We start from the raw sequence: 23,406 nt of genomic DNA on the forward strand, positions 1-23,406 counted from the left end.
TCAACGTTTGTTCAAATCATTCAAGTACAGTAGCCAGACCGCTTTTCACTGGTAATGGCAACGCCCTCGATTGCCACTAGATGGCGTACCACTCATTCTAATGAAGCAGCCATATAGATCCGGAGAAATAAAGAACTTGCTTCATCTTCACATTTTCATGACTATTTGGGCTGTACGTTACATTCACTATATACTATGCAACACAACCCTTGTGTTTAATCACAGGCTAATTATGCCATGGTTGGCTATACATTCCAATTATAGCTCGACGGTAAGCGAGCGGAGCAATAGCCTCAATCGTTCCCTGTGCCTCGTCTACGTTCAGGTGTCAGTGTCGTTAAAATGGTTGATAATTCAACGCTTTTAACAATCCAGTTGGTTAAGCGTTTGCGTCACGAATTTAGTGTTTGGCCTTTGTCCAATATTCTATATCCTGTTATGCCGTTAAGGATTTATTTTTGATTGTACCTAGTGACGATCAACCATACCTCCACTGATGTGAATTTGAAAAGGCAACTAAACCGAAGTCTGTTATTAAATGTAGCAAAATTGCCTTTAGTCATTTCTGTGAATCTCGATTCTCAGCTCAAATACTTTCATATATTCGTGTAACACCCCTTCAAATTAGTGGTTTCAGCTATTTTTTTTTAGCTACACCCATCGCTGACCATGTGTTTTTTTTTTATTTATTACTTTTAACTAGGTAAGTCGTTTAAGAGTTATTTTCAATGATGGCCTAGGAACAGTGGGTTAACTGCCTTGTTCAGTGGCACAACGACGTTTTTACCTTGTCAGGTCGGGGATTCAATATTGCAACCTTTCGGTTACTAGTCCAACGCTCTAACCACAAGGCTACCTGCCACACACCCATTGCAATCTCCATAGACATTGGCAGTAGAATGGCCTTGCTGAAGAGCTTAGTGACAATCAACCTTTCCAACAACTCATTTGGTCAGATTTCTGCCCTTCTAGAGCTGCCCCGGTCAGTGCTGTTAAAGTGAAGCTTCATAGAATGGGTTTCCATGGCTGAGGATTCGCGCACACGCCTAAGATCACACTGCCAAGTGTCAGCTGGTGTTGTGTAAAGCTCGCTGCCATTGGACTCTGGAGCACTGGAAACACGTTCTGAGTGATACATTACACTTCACCGTCTGGCAGTTTGGTGGACGAATCTGGGTTTGACTGATGCCAGGAGAACGCTACCTGCCCGAAAGCATAGTGCCAACTTAAGTTTGGTGGATGAGGAATACTGGTCTAGGGCTGTGGTTCAGGTCCCTTTGTTCCAGTGAAGGGAAATCTTAAGGCTACAGCATACAATGAGACACTAGACAATTTTGTGCTTCCAACTTTGTGGCAACAGTTTGGGGAAGGCCCTTTCCCTGTTTCAGCGTGCCAATGTCCCCAAGCACTAAGTGAGGTCCATACAGAAATGGTTAGTCGACATTGGTGTGGAAGAACTTGACCGGCCTGCAGAGAGCCTTGACCTGAACCCCATCTAACGCCTTTGGGATGAATTGGGACACCGACTGCGAGCCAGGCCGAATCACCCAACATCAGGGCCCGACCTCACTAATGCTCTTGTGGATGAATGGAAGAAAGTCCCTGCAGCAATGTTCCAACATCTAGTAGAAAGCTTTCCCAGAAGAATGGAGGCTGTTATAGCAGGAAAGGGGGGACCAACTCCATATTAATGCCCATGATATTAGAATGAGATGTTCGATGAGCAGGTGTCCACATACTTTTGGTTTTGTAGTGTAGTCAGACAGCAACGCCTCTTTTCCCTTTTCTAATCTCATCCTCTTTAGTAGCCTACTTTCAGCTGTAGAGTGGGCAGATTGGGTTGAGGTAATCAAGAGCTACTGTAAACCTCTGTCAATGTCCATATATGAATTTACATCAACAGATTGTTAACCTTATGGAGATGGACTGTGCACGGTGTGCAGGTCCTCCCAAATAGGCCTGCGGTCCAGATGCAAAAAAAAAATTAAACACGCAATCCACATGTTCAATGAACAGGCAGGCCTATCTGCTTGTGCCCCACAGCAAAAATCTGGCCAATAGCATACCGTCTGTTATAACTTCATTCCACTAAATTTATACAAGCATGAGGAACCAAGTGGACTAGGCCTACAAGCTGCACATAACCTTAAACTATTAACCTTTAGGCTACCATTTTCTTTATTCTATATAGCGTTTTAGATATATAGGGCTAGGCTATTCCAAGCAATAGCAAAAGCTACTGTCATTATAGACAATTACTGGCTAAAATGTACCATTCATCGAAGCAAACCGTAACAATTATGACACGTGACTTGTACATCTGCATTCACTGTTGGCAGTGCTCACTTGAACCCCTCTCTCTCGCGCGCGCGCGCGCTTAAAAACAACACATTACAACACAAAACAACACATGTTTAATTAACTGAAACATTACCTTTTTGGGCTTGAATGTAATTGCATAATTCCTGTAATTCAGAGTGGCTATTACACAGGAATAGCACTCATAAAACGTTAATCATTAAACAAAACCATGCATGTATTTTGTATTGTTAATCGTATATATGAAAAAAAATCTAAGTATTCTTCAACATTTTTTAAACATTTTATTCTATTTATAGAGAAAAAAATACATGTTTCTCACGGTTTTCGTTTTCATCACATAAAACCACACACATGTATACAATATAATTTCACTTATTTCTTTATTCTTTAATATTCATTTTCACGGTATATGATAACGATTTATGAGATATAGGCTACATTCCATCTTTTTGAAACCACAATAACACTACACATACGGTTTTATAACATTTCCACGTGACCCGTTGGATTGCACAGAATGAAAAATGTCTTTATGGACATGTTCTTCTTTGTATGATGTCTTCACATTTGTGTTATTCAGACACTTGATTCCGGACCTCGAATTATTCACATTAATATCGCATGAATAGTTTACAATTAAAATGCATAATGTGAAACAGGGGATAACTTCGAATTGAGAGTGACAGAATTCCACGTGGGTTGGGTGTTCTTACTGACGCGACAGTATTTGTCCTCTGTCTAGGGCGAATATGGGCCAAATAACTTTGGAACTTGTGGTCCTAAAACGCCGTTCTCCGAACGCTAACGATTTGGCTTTTGACTTCAAGGGGATTTGCCGTTTTTTTCCCCTCACAATTTCACGTGCGACAGGTAAGTGTAAGCCTAACGATATGTTGTAGGCTAATGGTTATTCATTCAAATATCCAAAACACGTCTTTCCTTACTCTGGTTATAACCGTTTTCTTTTCCACCTTCCAACTCCAGAATGATTTTCTTATCTGTCTCAATATCATACATTCAATGCATAGTTAAAGTAGCTGTGCATGTAATTAGACCACCATAATCATACTGTTTCCATTATAGCGCTTGGAGAGAATAATTACTTCTCAGTAAAGATATTTGAGATATTCCTAGTATTCAGTAACACGTTATATGGGCATAATCCATGATATGTATAGGTGTAGGCCGTCATTGTAGATAATAGTTTGTTCTTAACCTACTTGCTTGTTAAATAAAGGTTAAATAAATAAAACAAAAGTATTGTATTTATTCTGTCTTGGTGATATACTTTATTGCCGTTATATTAGTTGTCATCGTGATAGGTCCACATTACAATATTTGAAATATTGAAAATAACGTCGAAGAAGAAAATGGCAACATGTCAAAACGTACAGCTTCGTTTAGTCACATTATGCCGTCGAACTGTCCAAGTCCACAACCACACGCACTCCTATAATAAACGCGTCTGGAAAGAACCAACAAGGGTTTTATTGCTTGGCACCCCGAAAGGTTCTATATAGCACCCTTTTGCAGGGTTCTTTGATCAGAACCCTCAAGGGGTTCTTCTCCACGGAACCAAACGTTTTTCAATATAGAACCCTTGGGTTCCATATAGGGTTCTAGACCAACGTTGGTTCTATATAGAACCTTAAGTTGTGCCATACATGAAGCAAGCATAGGACCCTTTTTGGTTCTCTCCTAGAAGCTTTTTTTTCTAAGAATGTAAACTTGAATGTCAAATGAAATGGCTCTCCAGGTGGCACGAGACCTCCATAGAGAGATGAAATGACGCATTGCTCATTTAGCAATTTTGTTTAGGTCGATTGAACTATTGTAAACCTTCACTCCACTGAAACATATTGATATTCATTTAGTCATATTTAGGCTATACATTACAAGTTGAATTGTCCATATCGTGTGTCATGTTTTGTGACTTTTGTGTCTCTCACTCTCCGCGCGCGCACGCGTGTGTCAATGCAAGGGTGTAATGAGCACGCGAAAATGTGTGCGTGCACTGCATTCTGTGCGCGCATTTATTTCGCATGAATTGTGTAAGCATGGGCTGACAGCGCTCAGTGGTGATTTCAGTTATTCACTTTAAGATGGATGTGCAGTAACATCTATATCCAGCAGACTGTTGCTTGGCTAATCTTCTATGCCATATTTATAAGCTTCTATGAGTCCCTCCATTGAGTGGATGAAACCGGAGATAGCGCATATGCCTCCTATTACAAATATAGCGACATCAAAGAATACGTGGTGCCATAGCAGCTTTCTCCATAGCAGCTTGAGGTGGAAGAGGCTGGGGAGCAGAAAGCACAGCCCCGCGCCCGTCATACTGCCGGTTAGACCCATGAGAAGGGCAAAATGCGGTACATAAATGGCCATGAGCAACGTGAACACCACAAGGCTGCATCTGAGAGTGAGGCCCCACGCTTTCAGGCGTCCATCGCCCCCGTAGCAATTTGGGAACCACGTGCGTTCTTGTTCATTAAAAAAGGATTTCTCCAAAACCTCGACTGCAGCGAAGAATGGTAATGGGTATGACAGTAAGGCTTTGGACACTAAGAAGAGGTTTACGACAGCCCTGATGGTTGAGGGCAGGTTGTCTGTGATGACCTCCTTGGTGGCATCCGCCCAAGTCAGGTAGGCCACGAGGGCGAACAGGCCTTTGAGGACACACGCGGCGATGTGGGTCCAGTTCATCATGCAATGGAACTCGCTGGGCTTCTGCATGTTCCCCTCGAGCGACGGAAGGAAAATCTGAGAGGTGTAACTGAACACAATGATTCCAATAGAAATCGGAAACTTCTTTACATCGATGTAGAATTTGACTTTGTCCCAGGCCCAGTCACGCGCTCTGGAGAGGCAGTAGGCAATTACCAGGATGTTGATGACGAAGTGCGCGATAGTGCACAGCAAGCTGAATTTTGAGACGGACTTGAGGTTCTTGAGGAAGGCGCAGGGTAGCAGGGCGGCGGTGGCCACTATGGCCCAGGACTTCTGAGAGATAGGAAGCGTGGGAAAGCTGTTGTACATCAGGTTACCGCTCACAACAACGTACAGGATACACGTCATTACCAGCTCAATGATCTGGGCTACATTCACGATATGACCACCTAAAGATGGAAACCTCGGCTGACAACACGCGTTGGCTATGTCCACGTATGTGTCCCTCACACGCACCAGTTGACCGTCTTCGTCCTCCTCGTACAGGCAGGCGATGAGGATTTTCCCCGTGTAGCAACATACCACGGCGGCGAAAATAATGAGAAACAGTCCGAGGTAGCCCCCGTGGAGAATGGCGTATGGTAAACCCAGAACGAACATCCCCTGAAAACACAAAAATACACAACATGGAGATGGATTGGCCTATGGGAACAACGCATAACCAGTCCACAGTATAGGAAATTCAATACAATAGGCTATATAAAATGTGGGTTTTGCTTGGTAATAACTAATGCGTTTTAATAAAGCCTAAACATATGCTATATATACATGAAAGTATAGCTTAAAGCTACGGGTTTGTAGTATGGGTATGGACATAATAAACACAACATGGGTTGGCCAATTCCAGATTAGAATATATATTTATTTGTTGATCATAACGTCATGCATTATAAGCATTATAATATATCCTATGTGTAACATGATTCAATGGGGGATACAATGTATATGTTCTGGTGGGGATTCCATTTCGCTGTGAGCGTGCCCATTCCAGCTAAATGTGTTAAAGTCATTAAGGGGTTCTAAAGGAGACACGTAAAGGAGACGTAACGGTGACTGACTATGGCCTGAATAACGTATGATGGATGGGACGGAGCTTGGCTTGGGGACTTTTTTTTGCCTCATTTAAGTATTTATTAGGATCAACCGTAAGCTCTTTATGGGATCCAAACAGGAACAAAGCAACACATCATACGAAATACACTGTCGAGGAAATGTTAACATTTAAACGGTCACCATATATTACATGGTTGTAGGTGATGGACACGCGTAATGTAATGGTGAAGTGCGTTATAAAATGGCTATAACGTATCGGAAAGGCTATCGAGAAAAGCACAGAGACGCATAGATTAGGCTATATCTTAATGACCTTGATGAGATGGTTATCTAGAAGGTCACCTGTCGATCTGAAGGGGAGATCCTTTCAAAAGTAGAGCTGATACTTGAATGCGCGCCGGATCGACAGAGCCAGGGCTCGTGCGTAAAACTGCATCAATGGGTCAGTACGTCATTTTCTTTTGTCAAATGAAAGTCTATGGGTCTCCTCCATGGAATTAGACTATTTCAGTATATTTGATCATTATTCTATAGGCTATGTGTATGGCTTCATATAATGAAATACAACAAAACATTACGTTTCACGCCCAGCGGTTATCTTCTTATTCTAACAGCATGCACGCCATTCCGTTTCCCCCGCTCATTATGAACCTATCCAAATCACATAAATGATCGATGTGTTCAAATAGCCCAATTCATCTCTAAATGCTAAATCAAAACGAAATATCCTGTCAGATGGGCTCGTTCTTCTTCTTTATTTTTCACAAGGAACCATTGGTAGTCTAATTGGTTGTCTATATCGACTGCCGTAACCCATCTCCATGTGCCGTTTTCAAGTATTCATTTCGTGGTTGCAATCAGTTTGAAGGAAAAGCTATGTATATTTCTTCACTTTTGGTTGTGGCAGGTAACACGACAAAATGAATGAATGCACGAGTGAATGAGGGGAAGAGGACACAAGCAAAACCCATGAAGTTTCATCTGGTTATCTGAATGCGTGTTTACCTGGATTGCATTGGTGACGTTCCAGCCCGCTTCCCAAGCGGTGATTTTTGGTGATTTTTCTTCTTCGCCCAGACCTGAGGCTTTAGAACCGGAGGGCGGGGGTCCGGTGCCATCTCTCTGGTAGTGGCTGTCCCCAGTCGCCATTCCGTCTTCTCCTCCAGCCATGCCACCCTCTCCACTCCCTTCTCCAGCGTCTCCACCACCCATTTCATCCGATTTCATGATGTCCATCTGCAGTCCTTGCCGGTGGTCGTAATCCAAATCATCGCATGCGGCGAAGCCCAGTCCCTCCTCGTCTGTGGCCGCCTGGAAGCCCATCCTGGCCATCATCCCGCTCACCTTCGCAGTGGATTTATTCGACACGGAAGTTGCCGCATTTGACAGTTTATTTTGAAACTTGCTTCGAATTAAATGTGCCATTGTTGCTTCCTCTGTCTGGTTTACCTAGTCGGTGACGGGTTTTTTTCTCTAATTCAAATACAATAAATAGTCAACGACTTTAGTTTGCAGATATGTTTCTGTACATTAATAAAACGAGGCTATGGTACAAACAGTGGTTTGATAAAGCCCTGATGGTTGTTCAGTTGCTATCTCCACTTCTTGATCATCCCCAGGTTCATGTCACCTTCAGACGTCGGCGCTCCGTCTCTGCATCTTGTTAACGCACTCTCTTCTTTAGCTCGACGAAAACGTCCGATCTGGATACACGATTTTTCTGAAGGGAAACAATTTATTACGCAGAGGATTCCTCTAAATTGCGCGTTGCAATTTCTAATATTTAGTTGGTTTATTGATAATAACGGTTGCAGCAGCGCTTCCACAGTTGGTTTTCCTTGTTCGTTACCGATGCCAATGCGGTACGCTTGAGCCTGGGGGTGGTAAAGAGGAGGCACGTGTCATCATCAGCCTGCCAATGCAAGGACTCTGCTTCGTGAAACACGTCTCCAGCCCCCAGCGGGCGCAGCCACCCCATAGAAGAAAACGGGAGCTATTTGCTGCATTTCTAGGGGAGGTGCTTACGGTACCCCGACCCATCCCTACCCCCATATTCTACTAAACTTAATTCTAACATCCAATGGCATTCTGGGGGCTTCGACTAAATAACTTTACGTGTGGCCTATAAAAGGAGCTAGGCGGGAACTGTAGGGAGAAACCATCAACTCGTTGGACCTAGTTATGTAACTTTCAGACTAGAAAATGACCACCTTTTGTTAGGACCATTGAGTTTCATTTTGAACGACAATTTTGAACGTGTCTTCAGTGGCAAAGATAGTTGGATGTGCCTACTGGAATTAAATGGATCGAATTTAAAATGTTTTTTTTTTTTCGTTTATTCGTGAAGAAAATGCTTATTTTCTTGTTTCGTCAATCAAAATAGGCTGTCGATGGTAAGGTGAACGTTAATTCCATGTAGCCAATAGAGAAAGAAAAACGTGTATTGCTGCTGATTTAAAGGCTGCTTTATATCTAAGGCTTGCGTTTTATGAACCAGAACATCTTATTTGTTAGAAAAACACCCTTTTTTTAATAACCCGACGTTATATCTAAATAGAAAAATAATATATCCTTGGTTTTGTTTCTAAAACGCAGCCAATAATTCAATTCGAAATTAGGATAAAAATGCTGTATTTTCAGGTTAAATGCATTGGCCATACATATCACGTTTTATTGTGTCTGCAACGAACCTTATCAAGATAATATTTGGGATGAAGCTTTCACCTTAATGTGTTTTTAATTCAACCATTGATTGAGAGAACTATAGCTTTTAATAGCAAACTATTTTTGGAGATCGATATGAGTTGCGAGTTTAAAAAAAAGATTGTGACGTGTTTGCAGGCCCATATATGGGATCATCTCCAGAAAAGGTTTATTGCTATGCGTGGATATGGATTTTCCTTTTGACTATAAATATTAAATACACATATTTACTCTTGCATGCAGCACGAGTCCAAAACGTGTTTATTGTTTTACTAAAACAATTTAATTCTCAAATAGCCTAACACAACTATTTAATTATAATAGATACCAATAGGAAGGCCTAGTTTGTATTAGTCTTAATAATAATAACAACGTATAATGAGCTATCAACGTGCAATAAATAATCATTATTCGAAGATTATTATTTGTAAACTTTTAAATTATAAATTATTCTGCCCGTGCTAACCCATGCAGTGTGCAAAGGACGCAGCAGAAGCCTGGAAATAGGAGTGAGTTAGATGTTTACATTTTTTACTACAGCAAGTCAACCCAACAGCCTCTTCTTCCTCATGTCACTGATTGTTTGCGTGTGCCGCTTTCCAGTGTTTCGCCAGGCAAAAATAAAGACTTCATGTAAGAGCGCGACACTAATGCCTCGGATGAGTTCTATATTTCTAAGCCTAATGCTATTCTTCATTCAACCTATTTGGTGCTGAATTAAATGTACAATTGGATTCGAAAAATTTCTTACAATTTAGGAGAATTATATTGCTCTCTTTGGACAGCTCTTTTTGGCGTTCTGCGGTGGAAACATAGGATGAGGCTATTTGCCTGTTTTTTTTAATCACTAGACATGTTTTATTTTCAACCGAGTGACTATTGATATTTTGATGTTTCTAAACTCATATTATTCTGGGCATGGGGAATTCATGAATCAATTAGAGATTAATTGATCATCTTAATTGGTCCTTTGTTTATTTCCTGATTGAGGTTCTGCACCACGTGCAGAAGAACAGCGACAAAAACAACCTGCCGTCGCTGCTTGGCTTGTTTGAGTGCTGAAGAAAAAAAGCATGGGTTTTATCCTATTTCTGCTGTCGTTCTGTTGGACTAGGCTATATCACGTTCAATACCAACCACCGAAGGCTTCCTGCAGCAGCTTACCATCCATCATATGTTCACATTTCAAATAGGTGATTTGCATTTTAGTCTACAGTCACCACGCACGTGTATCTGCCAGGTTCCTAAAACATTAGGGGACAGTAAAACATCAAACATCACCAGGAATTAGCTGGAAAAATACCTATGAAAAACACATTTAAAAAAATCCCACCAGTGATTGGCAATGATATCTAGTCTATTAAAATGTTTAGCATATATCTCAATTCCCACAATGAAAATGTTCCCATAAAAATAACTGAGAAAAGGGGGCTTAGCCTACACATTGCACGACCAAACATAAACGGTATTTTCTGAGAGAGAAGACGGAGTCAGAAATACAATAGAAGCGGTCCCCAGAGAGAGTGAAGGGGTTAATCACAGGCGGCGTTATCAGCCTCGTCCAGACCTCCTCTGATGTGTAGGACTGTGATTGAATGTGTTGTAGAATGAAAAGAACAGCCATGACACCAGAGGAGGGGGTTACAGTGCAGAATCTAAGGTAGTTTCCCACCGCGAGACTTGCTTACAGATAATAATCGGCATTGTTTATTAGCCAATTGTTTATTAAAGGTAGGCACACTTCTTTTAATTAGACAGACACTCGTTTTAATTATTTGTTATGAAGAACATAAATTAGATGGTCAAAACAAAAAATGTTTACACACATGTTTACATCTGCACTAAAAGAAAAACACAAAAGATTGATTATACACAAAAAAAAATAGCTTATTTGACTGGCTGTCAGTCTTTTCAATCAACCCCCTCCCTTTTCCATACGTGATTCATATTTTGTCGAGTGCGCGTGATATTGTGTTCCACGAACACATTAATAACGTGCTATTGACGTTGTGTGTGATGACAGACCGTATGCAGGTGCAAAACCTTAAAAAAAAAACATTAACTGATGGAATTCTCAAATGGAGTGTCAGCGAGTCTGAGAGAGTCGTCGTTCGACTCGTTCCACTGTGCATATAATCTGTCAGATAGATTCTCCTCACTACCGTCCAGTCTTTAGATATGGCCCTGGTCAGTTATTTTGCAGCTATAACAACCTCTCAAGTACATACATTCTAGTTTCATCTTGATAAATATAATCAGCAAGTCAATGTGATTCTGTGTGTGTCTGTCCTTGTGTGTGGTTTGCTCACCATTTTATGTTTGATTCGAATACCAGAGTTGTAGCCTATAGTGAACAAATTCATGGTCTGGTCTGAATTGCATGGGGGTAATAGTGATTTTATCTAGTCAATGCTCACTTTATCACCTATCATTGAAGGCAACAAGGGGTCAAGATGTCGGGTCCCAGGAGGATTCTCAACGAATAGTTGTCACCTTGAGAATACAGATTAAGGGAAGATAGCCAATAAACGCTTGTTTTATATCGCATGTAGCCAATCCGGTTTGTGGCTCTATTGTTTTTGAGGCACCCATGTATTGGGTAGGCCTTACAGGGGCAGAGGCAACATATTAATTCACAGGCCGTGTGTTTTAATATGATGCGGAGTCAATCGAAAACTCACCCGTCTCTTCTCTCCACTCCTCTCCTCACATCAATTCACCCGTGGGCCTCTAGACCCCTCCCACCTCCGGCTCTGAAGCAGTCTGCTCTGTCATTTTCCCTATTACACACTTGGCTGAGCTGGCACATGTCCCCTCCTCCTCCCCCAACCACAAAATGATTAATTAGCACAATATGAGCCACTGAAGAGAAAATATGTTTGTCAAATATTCTGAGATGTGGTTGAAATTCTACCCAACCAGACCAAAACATGTAGACTATGATAGCAAGCAATGGCACAAATCATTTAGTAAAAATAAAATATCAATCGTATAATGCCCATAAATAAGATATTTCAAGTGTATGTGTGTGAGAAAGAGAGAGCGAGAGAGAAAGAAAGAGAGTGAGTGAAAGAGATTATACAAGAACGAGTGTGTGAAGTGAACCTCCCGTGTCTGTGCGCGCGGGTACATTAATCAGTGTAGTAGGGAGAAGTCTTAAAGAGAGAGAGAATTGAGAACACTCACTGTCACTGTAGCCGTGATGATGGTAATGGGGGGAGAGATCACTCAGAACACTGCACTGTGCTGTGCGCTTGAGGGAGGCTGAAAGTCATAGCACACAAACTCTTTGACTTTTTCGATCATGCGCAGTACAGTCTGGAACATGCGCTCGCTCATGCTTTGCCTAAAACAATTGGTTAAAGGGAACAGGGTACTTGATATTGGTGACAGATGTAAGAAATCACACGAACTTAATGACATAGGCTACTGTTACAGTAGGTCTATGGCTGTGTTTGATGTCAGCTGTGCCCATGTTACATATGTAGGTTACCCCTGTCTCATCACGTTTGTATGATCTGACATCCATAACAATAACACAATTTAGGTTTAACAGTACGATGTAGAAATATGATCCAGTTATTTAATTCAAAGCTAGGCCTATTTTCATATCCTGTAAGAAAAACGTCACACATAGTCCACTAGACCAGAGCCTGTGAAAGATAATGCATTACTTTAGCCCAATCCCCTTTCATTTAACCCTTGGCTGGCTGACTGACTGACGCGGTCACGTCATAGACTGCTCAGCGAGGCAGAAAATAACACATAACACACTTCAATTAATAAGGAAACCTGAAAAGACACTCCGTCTCTCTAGAGACCGCGCACGGCGCAGGGGGAATTAGCCTATCCAGAGAGCTTTTCTCTTTCCGGAATCCATTAACATTAGCATCACAATCACTGCATTATCGCCCTGATTAGCCAATATTTAGCCAAATTATATTGCCAACTTCAATTAAATGCATATATCTCCTCCTAGAACCATAGAATTCAGAATTAGAATACTGGAATGTACATGAACGTTCTTATGACGGGATAAAGGTCAGCTATTTTGGTCAGGGAGTTGGTCGACCATGGTCAGGCAGTACTGGGATACGATATTGTTTCAATTTAAAGATGATCTGCTTTGTGTGTTAGCTAGCTAGCCAGACAGTTTTAAAGGAATTCATTCATAAATATTTCTTAATTAACTGCCAAGATGCCAATATTCCATTCAAACAATGCAGTCAATCCACAGTCAAACACTGGATGAAATCAATTGATGATAGAACTGACAATATGTAAATTAAATGTAAGTACTGATAGTGTATCATATAATAACATTCACAGCTTTCCTAGAAAACTCAAATGTATACATGTATGGTCTGTTTACATGTTTTGAGGCTATTTGTACAGAACCCTTGAATAAAACCCGTATAAACTGTATTTATAATTATATGACAATGTTTTAGGTTGACAATAATTATGTTAGGCAAATGATGATTTATCACATGCGTTTTCTTTTTCTGCATAAGTAAAAGCAGGAATGGCATCCACTATGTCGCTACTGCCATTCATTCCAATTAGATTTGCTTGGATTTCTCCCTGAACATAATGGCTGCCATTTTCGGACCATTCTGGAACGTTTTGTGATTTCCATGCAATAATATAACATGCTAGCTATATAATCTTGACTAAATGAACACCAGACTGAAAAAAGGACAAGGCTACTTATTGAAAAATAGGCCAAATGTTTGAAAATAAGAATTTGTTCTTAACTGACTTGCCTAGTTAAATAAAGGTTAAATAAAAAACAAATAAAAAAATAAGGAACAAAAAGTGTACTTTTCTCCATGTTGCCATGTGTCTCTGTAAGGAAAACCAAGCATAGCCTCTTATTCCTCCTCCTCCCCCAGAGATGCATCCAGGTGGCGCGGTGATAATCGCTAAGAGCCTTTTCATTATGGTTTTAGTGCGCCTGTTTAATGGCTTATTATGAGGCCCCGAGAGGGCTACCGGGCGAGGTGGTTTATATTAGCCCTGCTGGGCTGGTGTGCTCTTTGCCACTCGAGGAATAACATTTCTGGTGAAATAAAATATAAAAAAATTGGGATAAATTAGCCTACTTTGGTTTTAACCAAATAACATTTTCGAAAATCCAATGTAAATAATTGTAAATGCATTTTCAGTGTCATAATTTATATTATTTTAGGCCTATTAATTTGTTCATTTTTCATCCAGTATTTTCTCATCGTCAGCGCTTGTGTGGTCGGTGGCGTCTCTTGTCTCGTGGTACCAGTTGTTTTCCCTCCCGGTTAAGTGGCTTTGTTGTTCCCGGGGTTCCGCGTGCTCCCTAGGCGCCATTTGTTGTTAAACTGGAGTGACTCCGCTCACTCCATCACCTTTGACGTTCGTCTTTTCACTCTAGCCAGGTTTTCACCTCCCCGCTGTGACACATTAACATTGTAATTGCCTTTTAGCCCTCGCTTTGAACACAATAAACTCAGCCGGTCCGTTGGGACTAGCTGCTATGGCCCGGGGCTGGCACAATGAGCTATGCCATTGATTTATCACACTAGCTGCCGAGAAAGGACCACCATCATAAGGCAACCACCTTCAGTGGTGGACTATACAAAAATGAGGGTGGAACAGGCTCCCATTAACATTGACGGGACTGATGTGGCATCGACAGGACTGAAGTGCGAGAGTTTCAAGTTCCTTGGTGTCCACATCACCAACAAACTATCATGGTCCAAACACACCAAGACAGTTGTGAAGAGGGCACGCCTATTCCCCCTCAGGAGACTGAAAAGATCTGGCATGGATACCCAGATCCTCAAAAAGTTAAACAGCTGCACCATCGAGAGCATCCTGACCGGTTGCTTCACCGCCTGGTGTGGCAACTGCTCAGCATCTGACCATAAAGCGCGACAGAGGGTAGTGCGTACGGCTCAGTACATCACTGTGGCCAAGCTTCCTGCCATCCAGGACCTATATACTAGGCATGTCAGTGGAAGGCCCAAAAAACAGTCACCCAAGTCATAGACTGGTCTTTTTTCCACCACACGGTGAGCAGTACCTGAATGCCAAGTCTAACTTGAGTCTGACTCGGTACCGCTACCCCCTGTATATAGCCTCCACATTGACTCTGTACTGGTACCCCCTGTATATAGCCTCTACATTGACTCGGTACCGTAACACCCTGTATATAGCCTCTACATTGACTCGGTACCGGTACCCCCTGTATATAGCCTCTACATTGACTCGGTACCTGTACCCCCTGTATATAGTCTCCACATTGACTCTGTACCAGTACCCCCTGTATATAGCCTCCACATAGACTCTGTACCATAACACCCTGTATATAGCCTCCACATTGACTCTGTACCAGTACCCCCTGTATATAGCCTCCACATTGACTCTGTACCATAACACCCTGTATATAGCCTCCACATTGACTCTGTACCAGTACCCCCTGTATATAGTCTCCACATTGACTCTGTACCATAACACCCTGTATATAGCCTCCACATTGACTCTGTACCAGTACCCCCTGTATATAGTCTCCACATTGACTCTGTACCAGTACCCCCTGTATATAGCCTCCACATTGACTCTGTACCATAACACCCTGTATATAGCCTCCACATTGACTCTGTACCATAACACCCTGTATATAGCCTCCACATTGACTCTGTACCGGTACCCCCTGTATATAACCTCCACATTGACTCTGTACCATAACACCCTGTATTTAACCTCCACATTGACTCTGTACCAGTACCCCCTGTATATAGCCTCCACATTGACTCTGTACCATAACACCCTGTATATAACCTCCACATTGACTCTGTACCAGTACCCCCTGTATATAGCCTCCACATTGACTCTGTACCATAACACCCTGTATATAACCTCCACATTGACTCTGTACCGGTACCCCCTGTATATAGCCTCCACATTGACTCTGTACCAGTACCCCCTGTATATAGCCTCCACATTGACTCTGTACCAGTACCCCCTGTATATAGCCTCCACATTGACTCTGTACCATAACACCCTGTATATAACCTCCACATTGACTCTGTACCGTAACACCCTGTATATAGCCTCCACATTGACTCTGTACCATAACACCCTGTATATAGCCTCCACATTGACTCTGTACCATAACACCCTGTATATAACCTCCACATTGACTCTGTACCGGTACCCCCTGTATATAGCCTCCACATTGACTCTATACCAGTACCCCCTGTATATAGCCTCCACATTGACTCTGTACCATAACACCCTGTGTATAACCTCCACATTGACTCTGTACCGGTACCCCCTGTATATAGCATCCACATTGACTCTGTACCAGTACCCCCTGTATATAGCCTCCACATTGACTCTGTACCAGTACCCCCTGTATATAGCCTCCACATTGACTCTGTACCATAACACCCTGTATATAGCCTCCACATTGACTCTGTACCAGTTCCCCCTGTATATAGCCTCCACATTGACTCTGTACCATAACACCCTGTATATAGCCTCCACATTGACTCCGTACCAGTACCCCCTGTATATAGTCTCCACATTGACTCTGTACCAGTACCCAATGTATATAGCCTCCACATTGACTCTGTACCAGTACCCCCTGTATATAGCCTCCACATTGACTCTGTACTGGTACCCCTGTATATAGCCTCCACATTGACTCTGTACCAGTACCCCCTGTATATAGTCTCCACATTGACTCTATTCCAGTACCCCCTGTATATAGTCTCCACATTGACTCTGACTCTGTGTGTGTGTCTGGTGTGTGTGTCTGGTGTGTGTCTGGTGTGTGTGTGTCTGGTGTGTGTGTGTCTGGTGTGTGTCTGGTGTGTGTGTGTCTGGTGTGTGTGTGTCTGGTGTGTGTGTCTGGTGTGTGTGTGTCTGGTGTGTGTGTGTCTGGTGTGTGTGTGTCTGGTGTGTGTCTGGTGTGTGTGTGTCTGGTGTGTGTGTGTCTGGTGTGTGTCTGGTGTGTGTCTGGTGTGTGTGTGTCTGGTGTGTGTGTCTGGTGTGTGTGTCTGGTGTGTGTGTGTCTGGTGTGTGTGTCTGGTGTGTGTGTGTCTGGTGTGTGTGTCTGGTGTGTGTGTCTGGTGTGTGTGTCTGGTGTGTGTGTGTCTGGTGTGTGTCTGGTGTGTGTGTGTCTGGTGTGTGTGTGTCTGGTGTGTGTCTGGTGTGTGTGTGTCTGGTGTGTGTGTCTGGTGTGTGTGTGTCTGGTGTGTGTGTCTGGTGTGTGTCTGGTGTGTGTCTGGTGTGTGTGTCTGGTGTGTGTGTCTGGTGTGTGTCTGGTGTGTGTCTGGTGTGTGTGTCTGGTGTGTGTGTGTCTGGTGTGTGTGTGTCTGGTGTGTGTCTGGTGTGTGTGTGTCTGGTGTGTGTCTGGTGTGTGTGTGTCTGGTGTGTGTGTCTGGTGTGTGTGTGTCTGGTGTGTGTTTGGTGTGTGTGTGTCTGGTGTGTGTCTGGTGTGTGTCTGGTGTGTGTGTGTCTGGTGTGTGTGTGTCTAGTGTGTGTCTGGTGTGTGTGTGTCTGGTGTGTGTCTGGTGTGTGTGTGTGTCTGGTGTGTGTGTGTCTGGTGTGTGTGTGTCTGGTGTGTGTGTCTGGTGTGTGTGTGTCTGGTGTGTGTGTCTGGTGTGTGTGTGTCTGGTGTGTGTGTGTCTGGTGTGTGTGTGTCTTGTGTGTGTGTGTCTGGTGTGTGTGTGTCTGGTGTGTGTGTGTCTGGTGTGTGTGTCTGGTGTGTGTCTGGTGTGTGTGTGACTGGTGTGTGTGTGTGTGTGTGACTCATGGCTAATGTCTCCTTGTAGTGAGTACAGCAGCGAGTCACAGACACAGTAGATCATGTACAACCGTTTTGTTCTCATTAAACTTGAATGTGTGTGTGAGAAGCGCCGCCATATCAGCTCTCTCTGGGCCCCAAGCACTTCTGCCTTGGGTCATATTCAGTAGAGAGAAAACGTTTTGAAACAGGGAGGTATATCCTGAAACTTGACCACTAAGAACACAGATTTATGCTATGGTAAGCCCTACTGAACACAACCCCTGCGTGTATAACTAGGAGAGGTGTAGCTGCCTGCCGTCTCACATCCAATATATTTAAATCTATTTCACTGTATATAGACTTTGTTGTTTTCTTTTTTTCTACTCTATTATTGACTGTATGTTTGTTTTACTCCATGTGTAACTCTGTGTTGTTGTATGTGTCGAATTGCTTTGCTTTATCTTGGCCAGGTCGCAGTTGTAAATGAGAACTTGTTCTCAACTAGCCTACCTGGTTAAATAAAGGTGTTCTCAACTAGCCTACCTGGTTAAATAAAGGTGTTCTCAACTTGCCTACCTGGTTAAATAAAGGTGTTCTCAACTAGCCTACCTGGTTAAATAAAGGTGTTCTCAACTGGCCTACCTGGTTAAATAAAGGTGTTCTCAACTTGCCTACCTGGTTAAATAAAGGTGTTCTCAACTAGCCTACCTGGTTAAATAAAGGTGTTCTCTACTAGCCTACCTGGTTAAATAAAGGTGGAATAAAAACATGTAAAAAATAGAAAAATGACTGTAATCATTCTGAAGAGGCAAGTCGCTCCAAGTCGTGATTCAACGTTTCTGTCAAAGTCCAAATCTGACATAGGACAGACGTGAAATAATGCAGTAAGTTGATGAGTACATGTTACATGTATTGTTTCCCATTGCAGGCTATTGCTGTCTGTAACCACTTAGCAATTATTTCACTCAAACCTTTTAGCCTAACAGTGCCCCCCCCCCCCCCCCCCATTAAATACCTTATTTTAGTCTCTAATATTAGCCGCTACATCAGCATTACATCTACCTAGCATAAGCTCTGTTTTTATTAGCATAACACTCACCTTCCTCTCATCACTGGCTGAATTCCAAATAGAACCCTATCCCCTTTATAGTGCACTACATTAGACCAGGACCCATAGGGCTCTGGTCATATGTAGTGCTGCATTATATAGGGTATAGATACCATTTAGGACACCCTCACTATGAATGATTCATTGAAATGCACCATCTTGTCTCCAAATTGACTACATTCAGAAACTCTGAAAAGGTTTTTGTTCAGTGCTCAGTCTTTGTGATGTTCTCTGGATGGATACAGGCAGGAAACCCTTCGATTTAATTGAAGCTAGCGGCGCTCTGGACTGGAGAGTGCTTGTAGCTTACCCTACCTTAGTAAAGAGTCGATCAGGTTGAATGAGTAAAAAACGCTGTTTGACTTTGAAAACGTTTGATTGTGTGTGTGTCATGTATGGTGTGTGTGTGTCATGTATGGTGTGTGTGTGTTTGCTGTGTGTGTGTGTGTTATGTATGGTGTGTGTGTGTCATGTATGGTGTGTGTGTGTTATGTATGGTGTGTGTGTGTCATGTATGGTGTGTGTGTGTTTGCTGTGTGTGTGTATGTTATGTATGGTGTGTGTGTGTCATGTATGGTGTGTGTGTGTCACGTATGGTGTGTGTGTGTTTGCTGTGTGTGTGTGTGTTATGTATGGTGTGTGTGCTATGTATGGTGTGTGTGTGTGCTGTGTGTGTGTTATGTATGGTGTGTGTGTGTGCTGTGTATGTGTTATGTATGGTGTGTGTGTCTGTGTGCTGTGTGTATGTGTGTTATGTATGGTGTGTGTGTGTGCTGTGTGTGTGTTATGTATGGTGTGTGTGTGTGCTGTGTGTGTGTTATGTATGGTGTGTTTGTGCGAGCGAGCGAGCATATATGTGTGCGAGTGCGTCTCTCTCTGTCGGTGTGCGAGTGTGTGTCTCTCTCTCTCTGTCGGTGTGCGAGTGTGTGACTCTCTCTCTCTGTCGGTGTGCCAGTGTGTCGTCCCCCATCCCCCAGCCAGCTAGCCACAGCCACTCCTGGATGTCATTAACGTCTATTGTGGGCTTCACAATCACACTCAGTAAAACTCAAGCTCTTATCATCAGACACCAGACACACTGTAATAGCCACAGTCACACATCCCCAGTAGAACAGACACAACTATTGATTCCTGGACTGATGTGTCAGACACACACACACACACACACACACACACACACACACACACATATTCAAGGATTGGTTTGTCTCTCCAGGAACAACATATTGTTTGAAGGCTACCAATCCTACTGAATGAAGCCTGCCAATCCTACTGTATGAAGCCTACCAATCCTACTGTATGAAGCCTACCAATCCTACTGTATGAAGCCTACCAATCCTACTGTAGGAAGCCTACCAATCCTACTGTATGAAGCCTACCAATCCTACTGAATGAAGCCTACCAATCCTACTGAATGAAGCCTACCAATCCTACTGTATGAAGCCTACCAATCCTACTGTATGAAGCCTACCAATCCTACTGTATGAAGCCTACCAATCCTACTGTATGAAGCCTGCCAATCCTACTGTATGAAGCCTACCAATCCTACTGTATGAAGCCTACCAATCCTACTGTATGAAGCCTGCCAATCCTACTGTATGAAGCCTGCCAATCCTACTGTATGAAGCCTACCAATCCTACTGTATGAAGCCTACCAATCCTACTGTAGGAAGCCTGCCAATCCTACTGTATGAAGCCTACCAATCCTACTGTATGAAGCCTACCAATCCTACTGTATGAAGCCTACCAATCCTACTGTAGGAAGCCTACCAATCCTACTGTATGAAGCCTACCAATCCTACTGTATGAAGCCTACCAATCCTACTGTATGAAGCCTACCAATCCTACTGTATGAAGCCTACCAATCCTACTGTATGAAGCCTACCAATCCTACTGTATGAAGCCTACCAATCCTACTGTAGGAAGCCTACCAATCCTACTGTAGGAAGCCTACCAATGTATGTCATTTACCAGACCCTTTTATCCAAAGCGCATCACGCGTCATACATTTTACTTATGGGTGGTCCCGGGAATCGAACCCACTACCCTGCCGTTGCAAGCACCATGCTCTCCTCTGAGCTACAGAGGACAACGTACAACAAAACCCTGAATTAGCTTGGTTAATTATAATTATGTATCTATTCGTATTTGACAGAAACCCTCAATGTAGGACTACTACTACCGTTTCTTCATAAATACCAGATGCCCCCCCTCCCTCCATCTCTCCCTGCTCACCCCGGGGCCTCCCTGTGTCACCGTAGCTCACCACTGATTGCTTTCTGATCTCACTCCTGTTCTGTTTAAACAGCATGGTCTCTCATGTGGCGGGGCAATGGAACACAAGTACAGCCCCAGGGTGCAATGCAGCCGCTAGCAGCCAGACGTGGGTTCAAATGCTATTTGAAATAATTTCAAATACTTTACCTGCCCTTGATTGAGTTTACCTGTTGCCAAAAGTTTGAAAAGTGCAAACCACAAACCCTGTTCATCTGGCAGCTCAAGGCATGCTAAAACAAACACTAACAAGTATATGAAACATATCAACTACTATTTTAACCCAGGTCTGGTCTGGCGAGCAGCAGCTGCCTGTGTGTCTGCGGGGCTGCAAACTAGGAAGGTAGGCACAGGGACCTGACCTACTGGTACTTTGGCCTTCTCAGCCTCCGTCTGCCACTCCCGGGTACGGAGGGGAGGCCCCATCTAATGGGAAGCCCCGGGTACAGAGGGGAGGCCCCATGTAATGGGAGGCCACAGCTAAAGGTGAGCCCTTTAACACATGTAATCTTAGTTTGGACTGGTTCCTGTAATCCAAGAGACACCAGAGTGTCAAGGTGCATTTCAGACTGGTTCAGGTAATCCAAGAGACACCAGAGGGACAAGGAGCAGCAGATACAGTTTAGCTGCTGATGTGAGGAGAGAAGGAGGGGAATGGTCGGCATGTTGCAGTGGATTCTTCTGTTTTCTATTTAGCTGTGAAGTGCAGGTAGGCATTTTATACAAATCATTGACTTTATTGCATTTACTGCAGACACATTGTTATACTTTGGCAACATTTCATTTAGGAATATTAGGACGGATTATATTTTTGGAAATCTGATTAATTATATTTATAACAAACAAAAGATGCACAGTATGTTTGTGTGCAATGATTTCTACTGAGGCTCCTGGGACATAAGTAGAAGAACTAGAGAACATAGGTAGAGGACCAAGAGGATATAGGTAGAATAACTAGAGGATATGAAAGGATATAGGTAGAGGAAACTAGGAAGATATAGGTAGAGGAACTAGAAAATATAGCTAGAGGAACTAGAGGATATAGGTAGAGGAACTAGAATATATAGGTAGAGGAACAATGGAGATATAGGTAGAGGAACTAGAATATATAGGTAGAGGAACAAGGGAGATATAGGTAGAGGAACTAGAAGATATAGCTGGAGGAACTAGAGGATATAGGTAGAGGACCAAGAGGATGTAGGTAGAGGCACTAGAGGATATAGGTAGAGGATCTAGAGGATATAGGTAGAGAAACTTTGGAGATATAGGAAGATGCTCTAGAGGATATAGGTAGAGGACCTAGAGGATATAGGTAGAGGACCAAGTGGAAATAGGTAGAGGCACTAGAGGATATAGGTAGAGGACCAAGAGGATATTTGTAGAGGCACTAGAGGATATAGGTAGAGGACCAAGAGGACATAGGTAGAGGAACTAGAGGATTTAGGTAGAGGCACTAGAGGATATAGGTAGAGGACATAGAGGTTATAGGTAGAGGACCTAGATGACATAGGTAAAGGAACAAGGGAGATATAGGTAGAGGAACTAGAGGATATAGGTAGAGGTACTAGAGGTTATAGGTAGAGGACCTAGAGGACATAGGTAAAGGAACAAGGGAGATATAGGTAGAGGAACTAGAGGATATAGGTAGAGGCACTAAAATATATAGCTTGAGGACCTAGAGGCACTAGGGAGATATAGGTCGAGGACCAAGAGGACATAGGTGTAGGCACTAGAGGAAATAGGTAGATGACCTTTGGAGATATAGGAAGAGGCTCTAAAGGATATAGGTAGAGGCTCTAAAGGATATAGGTTTAGTTATTTATTTATTTCACCTTTATTTAACCAGGTAGACTAGTTGAGAACAAGTTCTCATTTGCAACTGCGACCTGGCCAAGATAAAGCGTAGCAATTCAACACATACAACAACACAGAGTTACACATGGAATAAACAAAACATACAGTCAATAATACAGTAGAACAAAAGAAAACAAAAAGTCTATATACAGTGAGTGCAAATGAGGTAAGTTAAGGAAATAAATAGGCCATGGTGGTGAAGTAATTACAATATAGCAATTAAACACTGGAATGGTAGATCGGCAGAAGATGAATGTGCAGGTGGAGATACTGGGGTGCAAAGGAGCAAAATAAATAAATAAATACCAGTATGGGGATGAGGTAGGTAGATACAGTGCCTTGCGAAAATATTCGGCCCCTTTGAACTTTGCGACCTTTTGCCACATTTCAGGCTTCAAACATAAAGATATAAAACTGTATTTTTTTGTGAAGAATCAACAACAAGTGGGACACAATCATGAAGTGGAAGGACATTTATTGGATATTTCAAACTTTTTTAACAAATCAAAAACTGAAAAATTGGGCGTGCAAAATTATTCAGCCCCCTTAAGTTAATACTTTGTAGCGCCACCTTTTGCTGCGATTACAGCTG

General features: G+C 42.7%; 1 protein-coding gene across 1 annotated transcript; it reads right to left on the reverse strand.

The window, feature by feature from the left end:
• Positions 1–2,685: 2,685 nt before the first annotated feature.
• Positions 2,686–10,654, reverse strand: slc32a1 (solute carrier family 32 member 1). Its single transcript, XM_021570099.3, has 2 exons — positions 7,111–10,654; positions 2,686–5,655 (listed from the first exon to the last, which is right to left on the reverse strand). The coding sequence occupies exons 1-2, from the start codon at positions 7,528–7,530 to the stop codon at positions 4,468–4,470; spliced, it is 1,608 nt and encodes a 535-aa protein (XP_021425774.1). The 5' UTR covers positions 7,531–10,654; the 3' UTR covers positions 2,686–4,467.
• Between the last annotated feature and the right edge of the window lie 12,752 nt (positions 10,655–23,406).

This window comes from Oncorhynchus mykiss, chromosome 17, assembly GCF_057628025.1.
Source record: "Oncorhynchus mykiss isolate SJ-2025 chromosome 17, ASM5762802v1, whole genome shotgun sequence".
Lineage (NCBI taxonomy): Eukaryota > Metazoa > Chordata > Actinopteri > Salmoniformes > Salmonidae > Oncorhynchus > Oncorhynchus mykiss.

Excerpts from the sequence above, each read along its gene's own strand:
- slc32a1 (XM_021570099.3), bottom strand. The coding sequence starts at position 7,530 with ATGGCACATTTAATTCGAAGCAAGTTTCAAAATAAACTGTCAAATGCG. Across the intron at positions 5,656-7,110 it reads ACGTCACCAATGCAATCCAG|GGGATGTTCGTTCTGGGTTT; the intron begins GTAAACACGCAT and ends TTGTGTTTTCAG.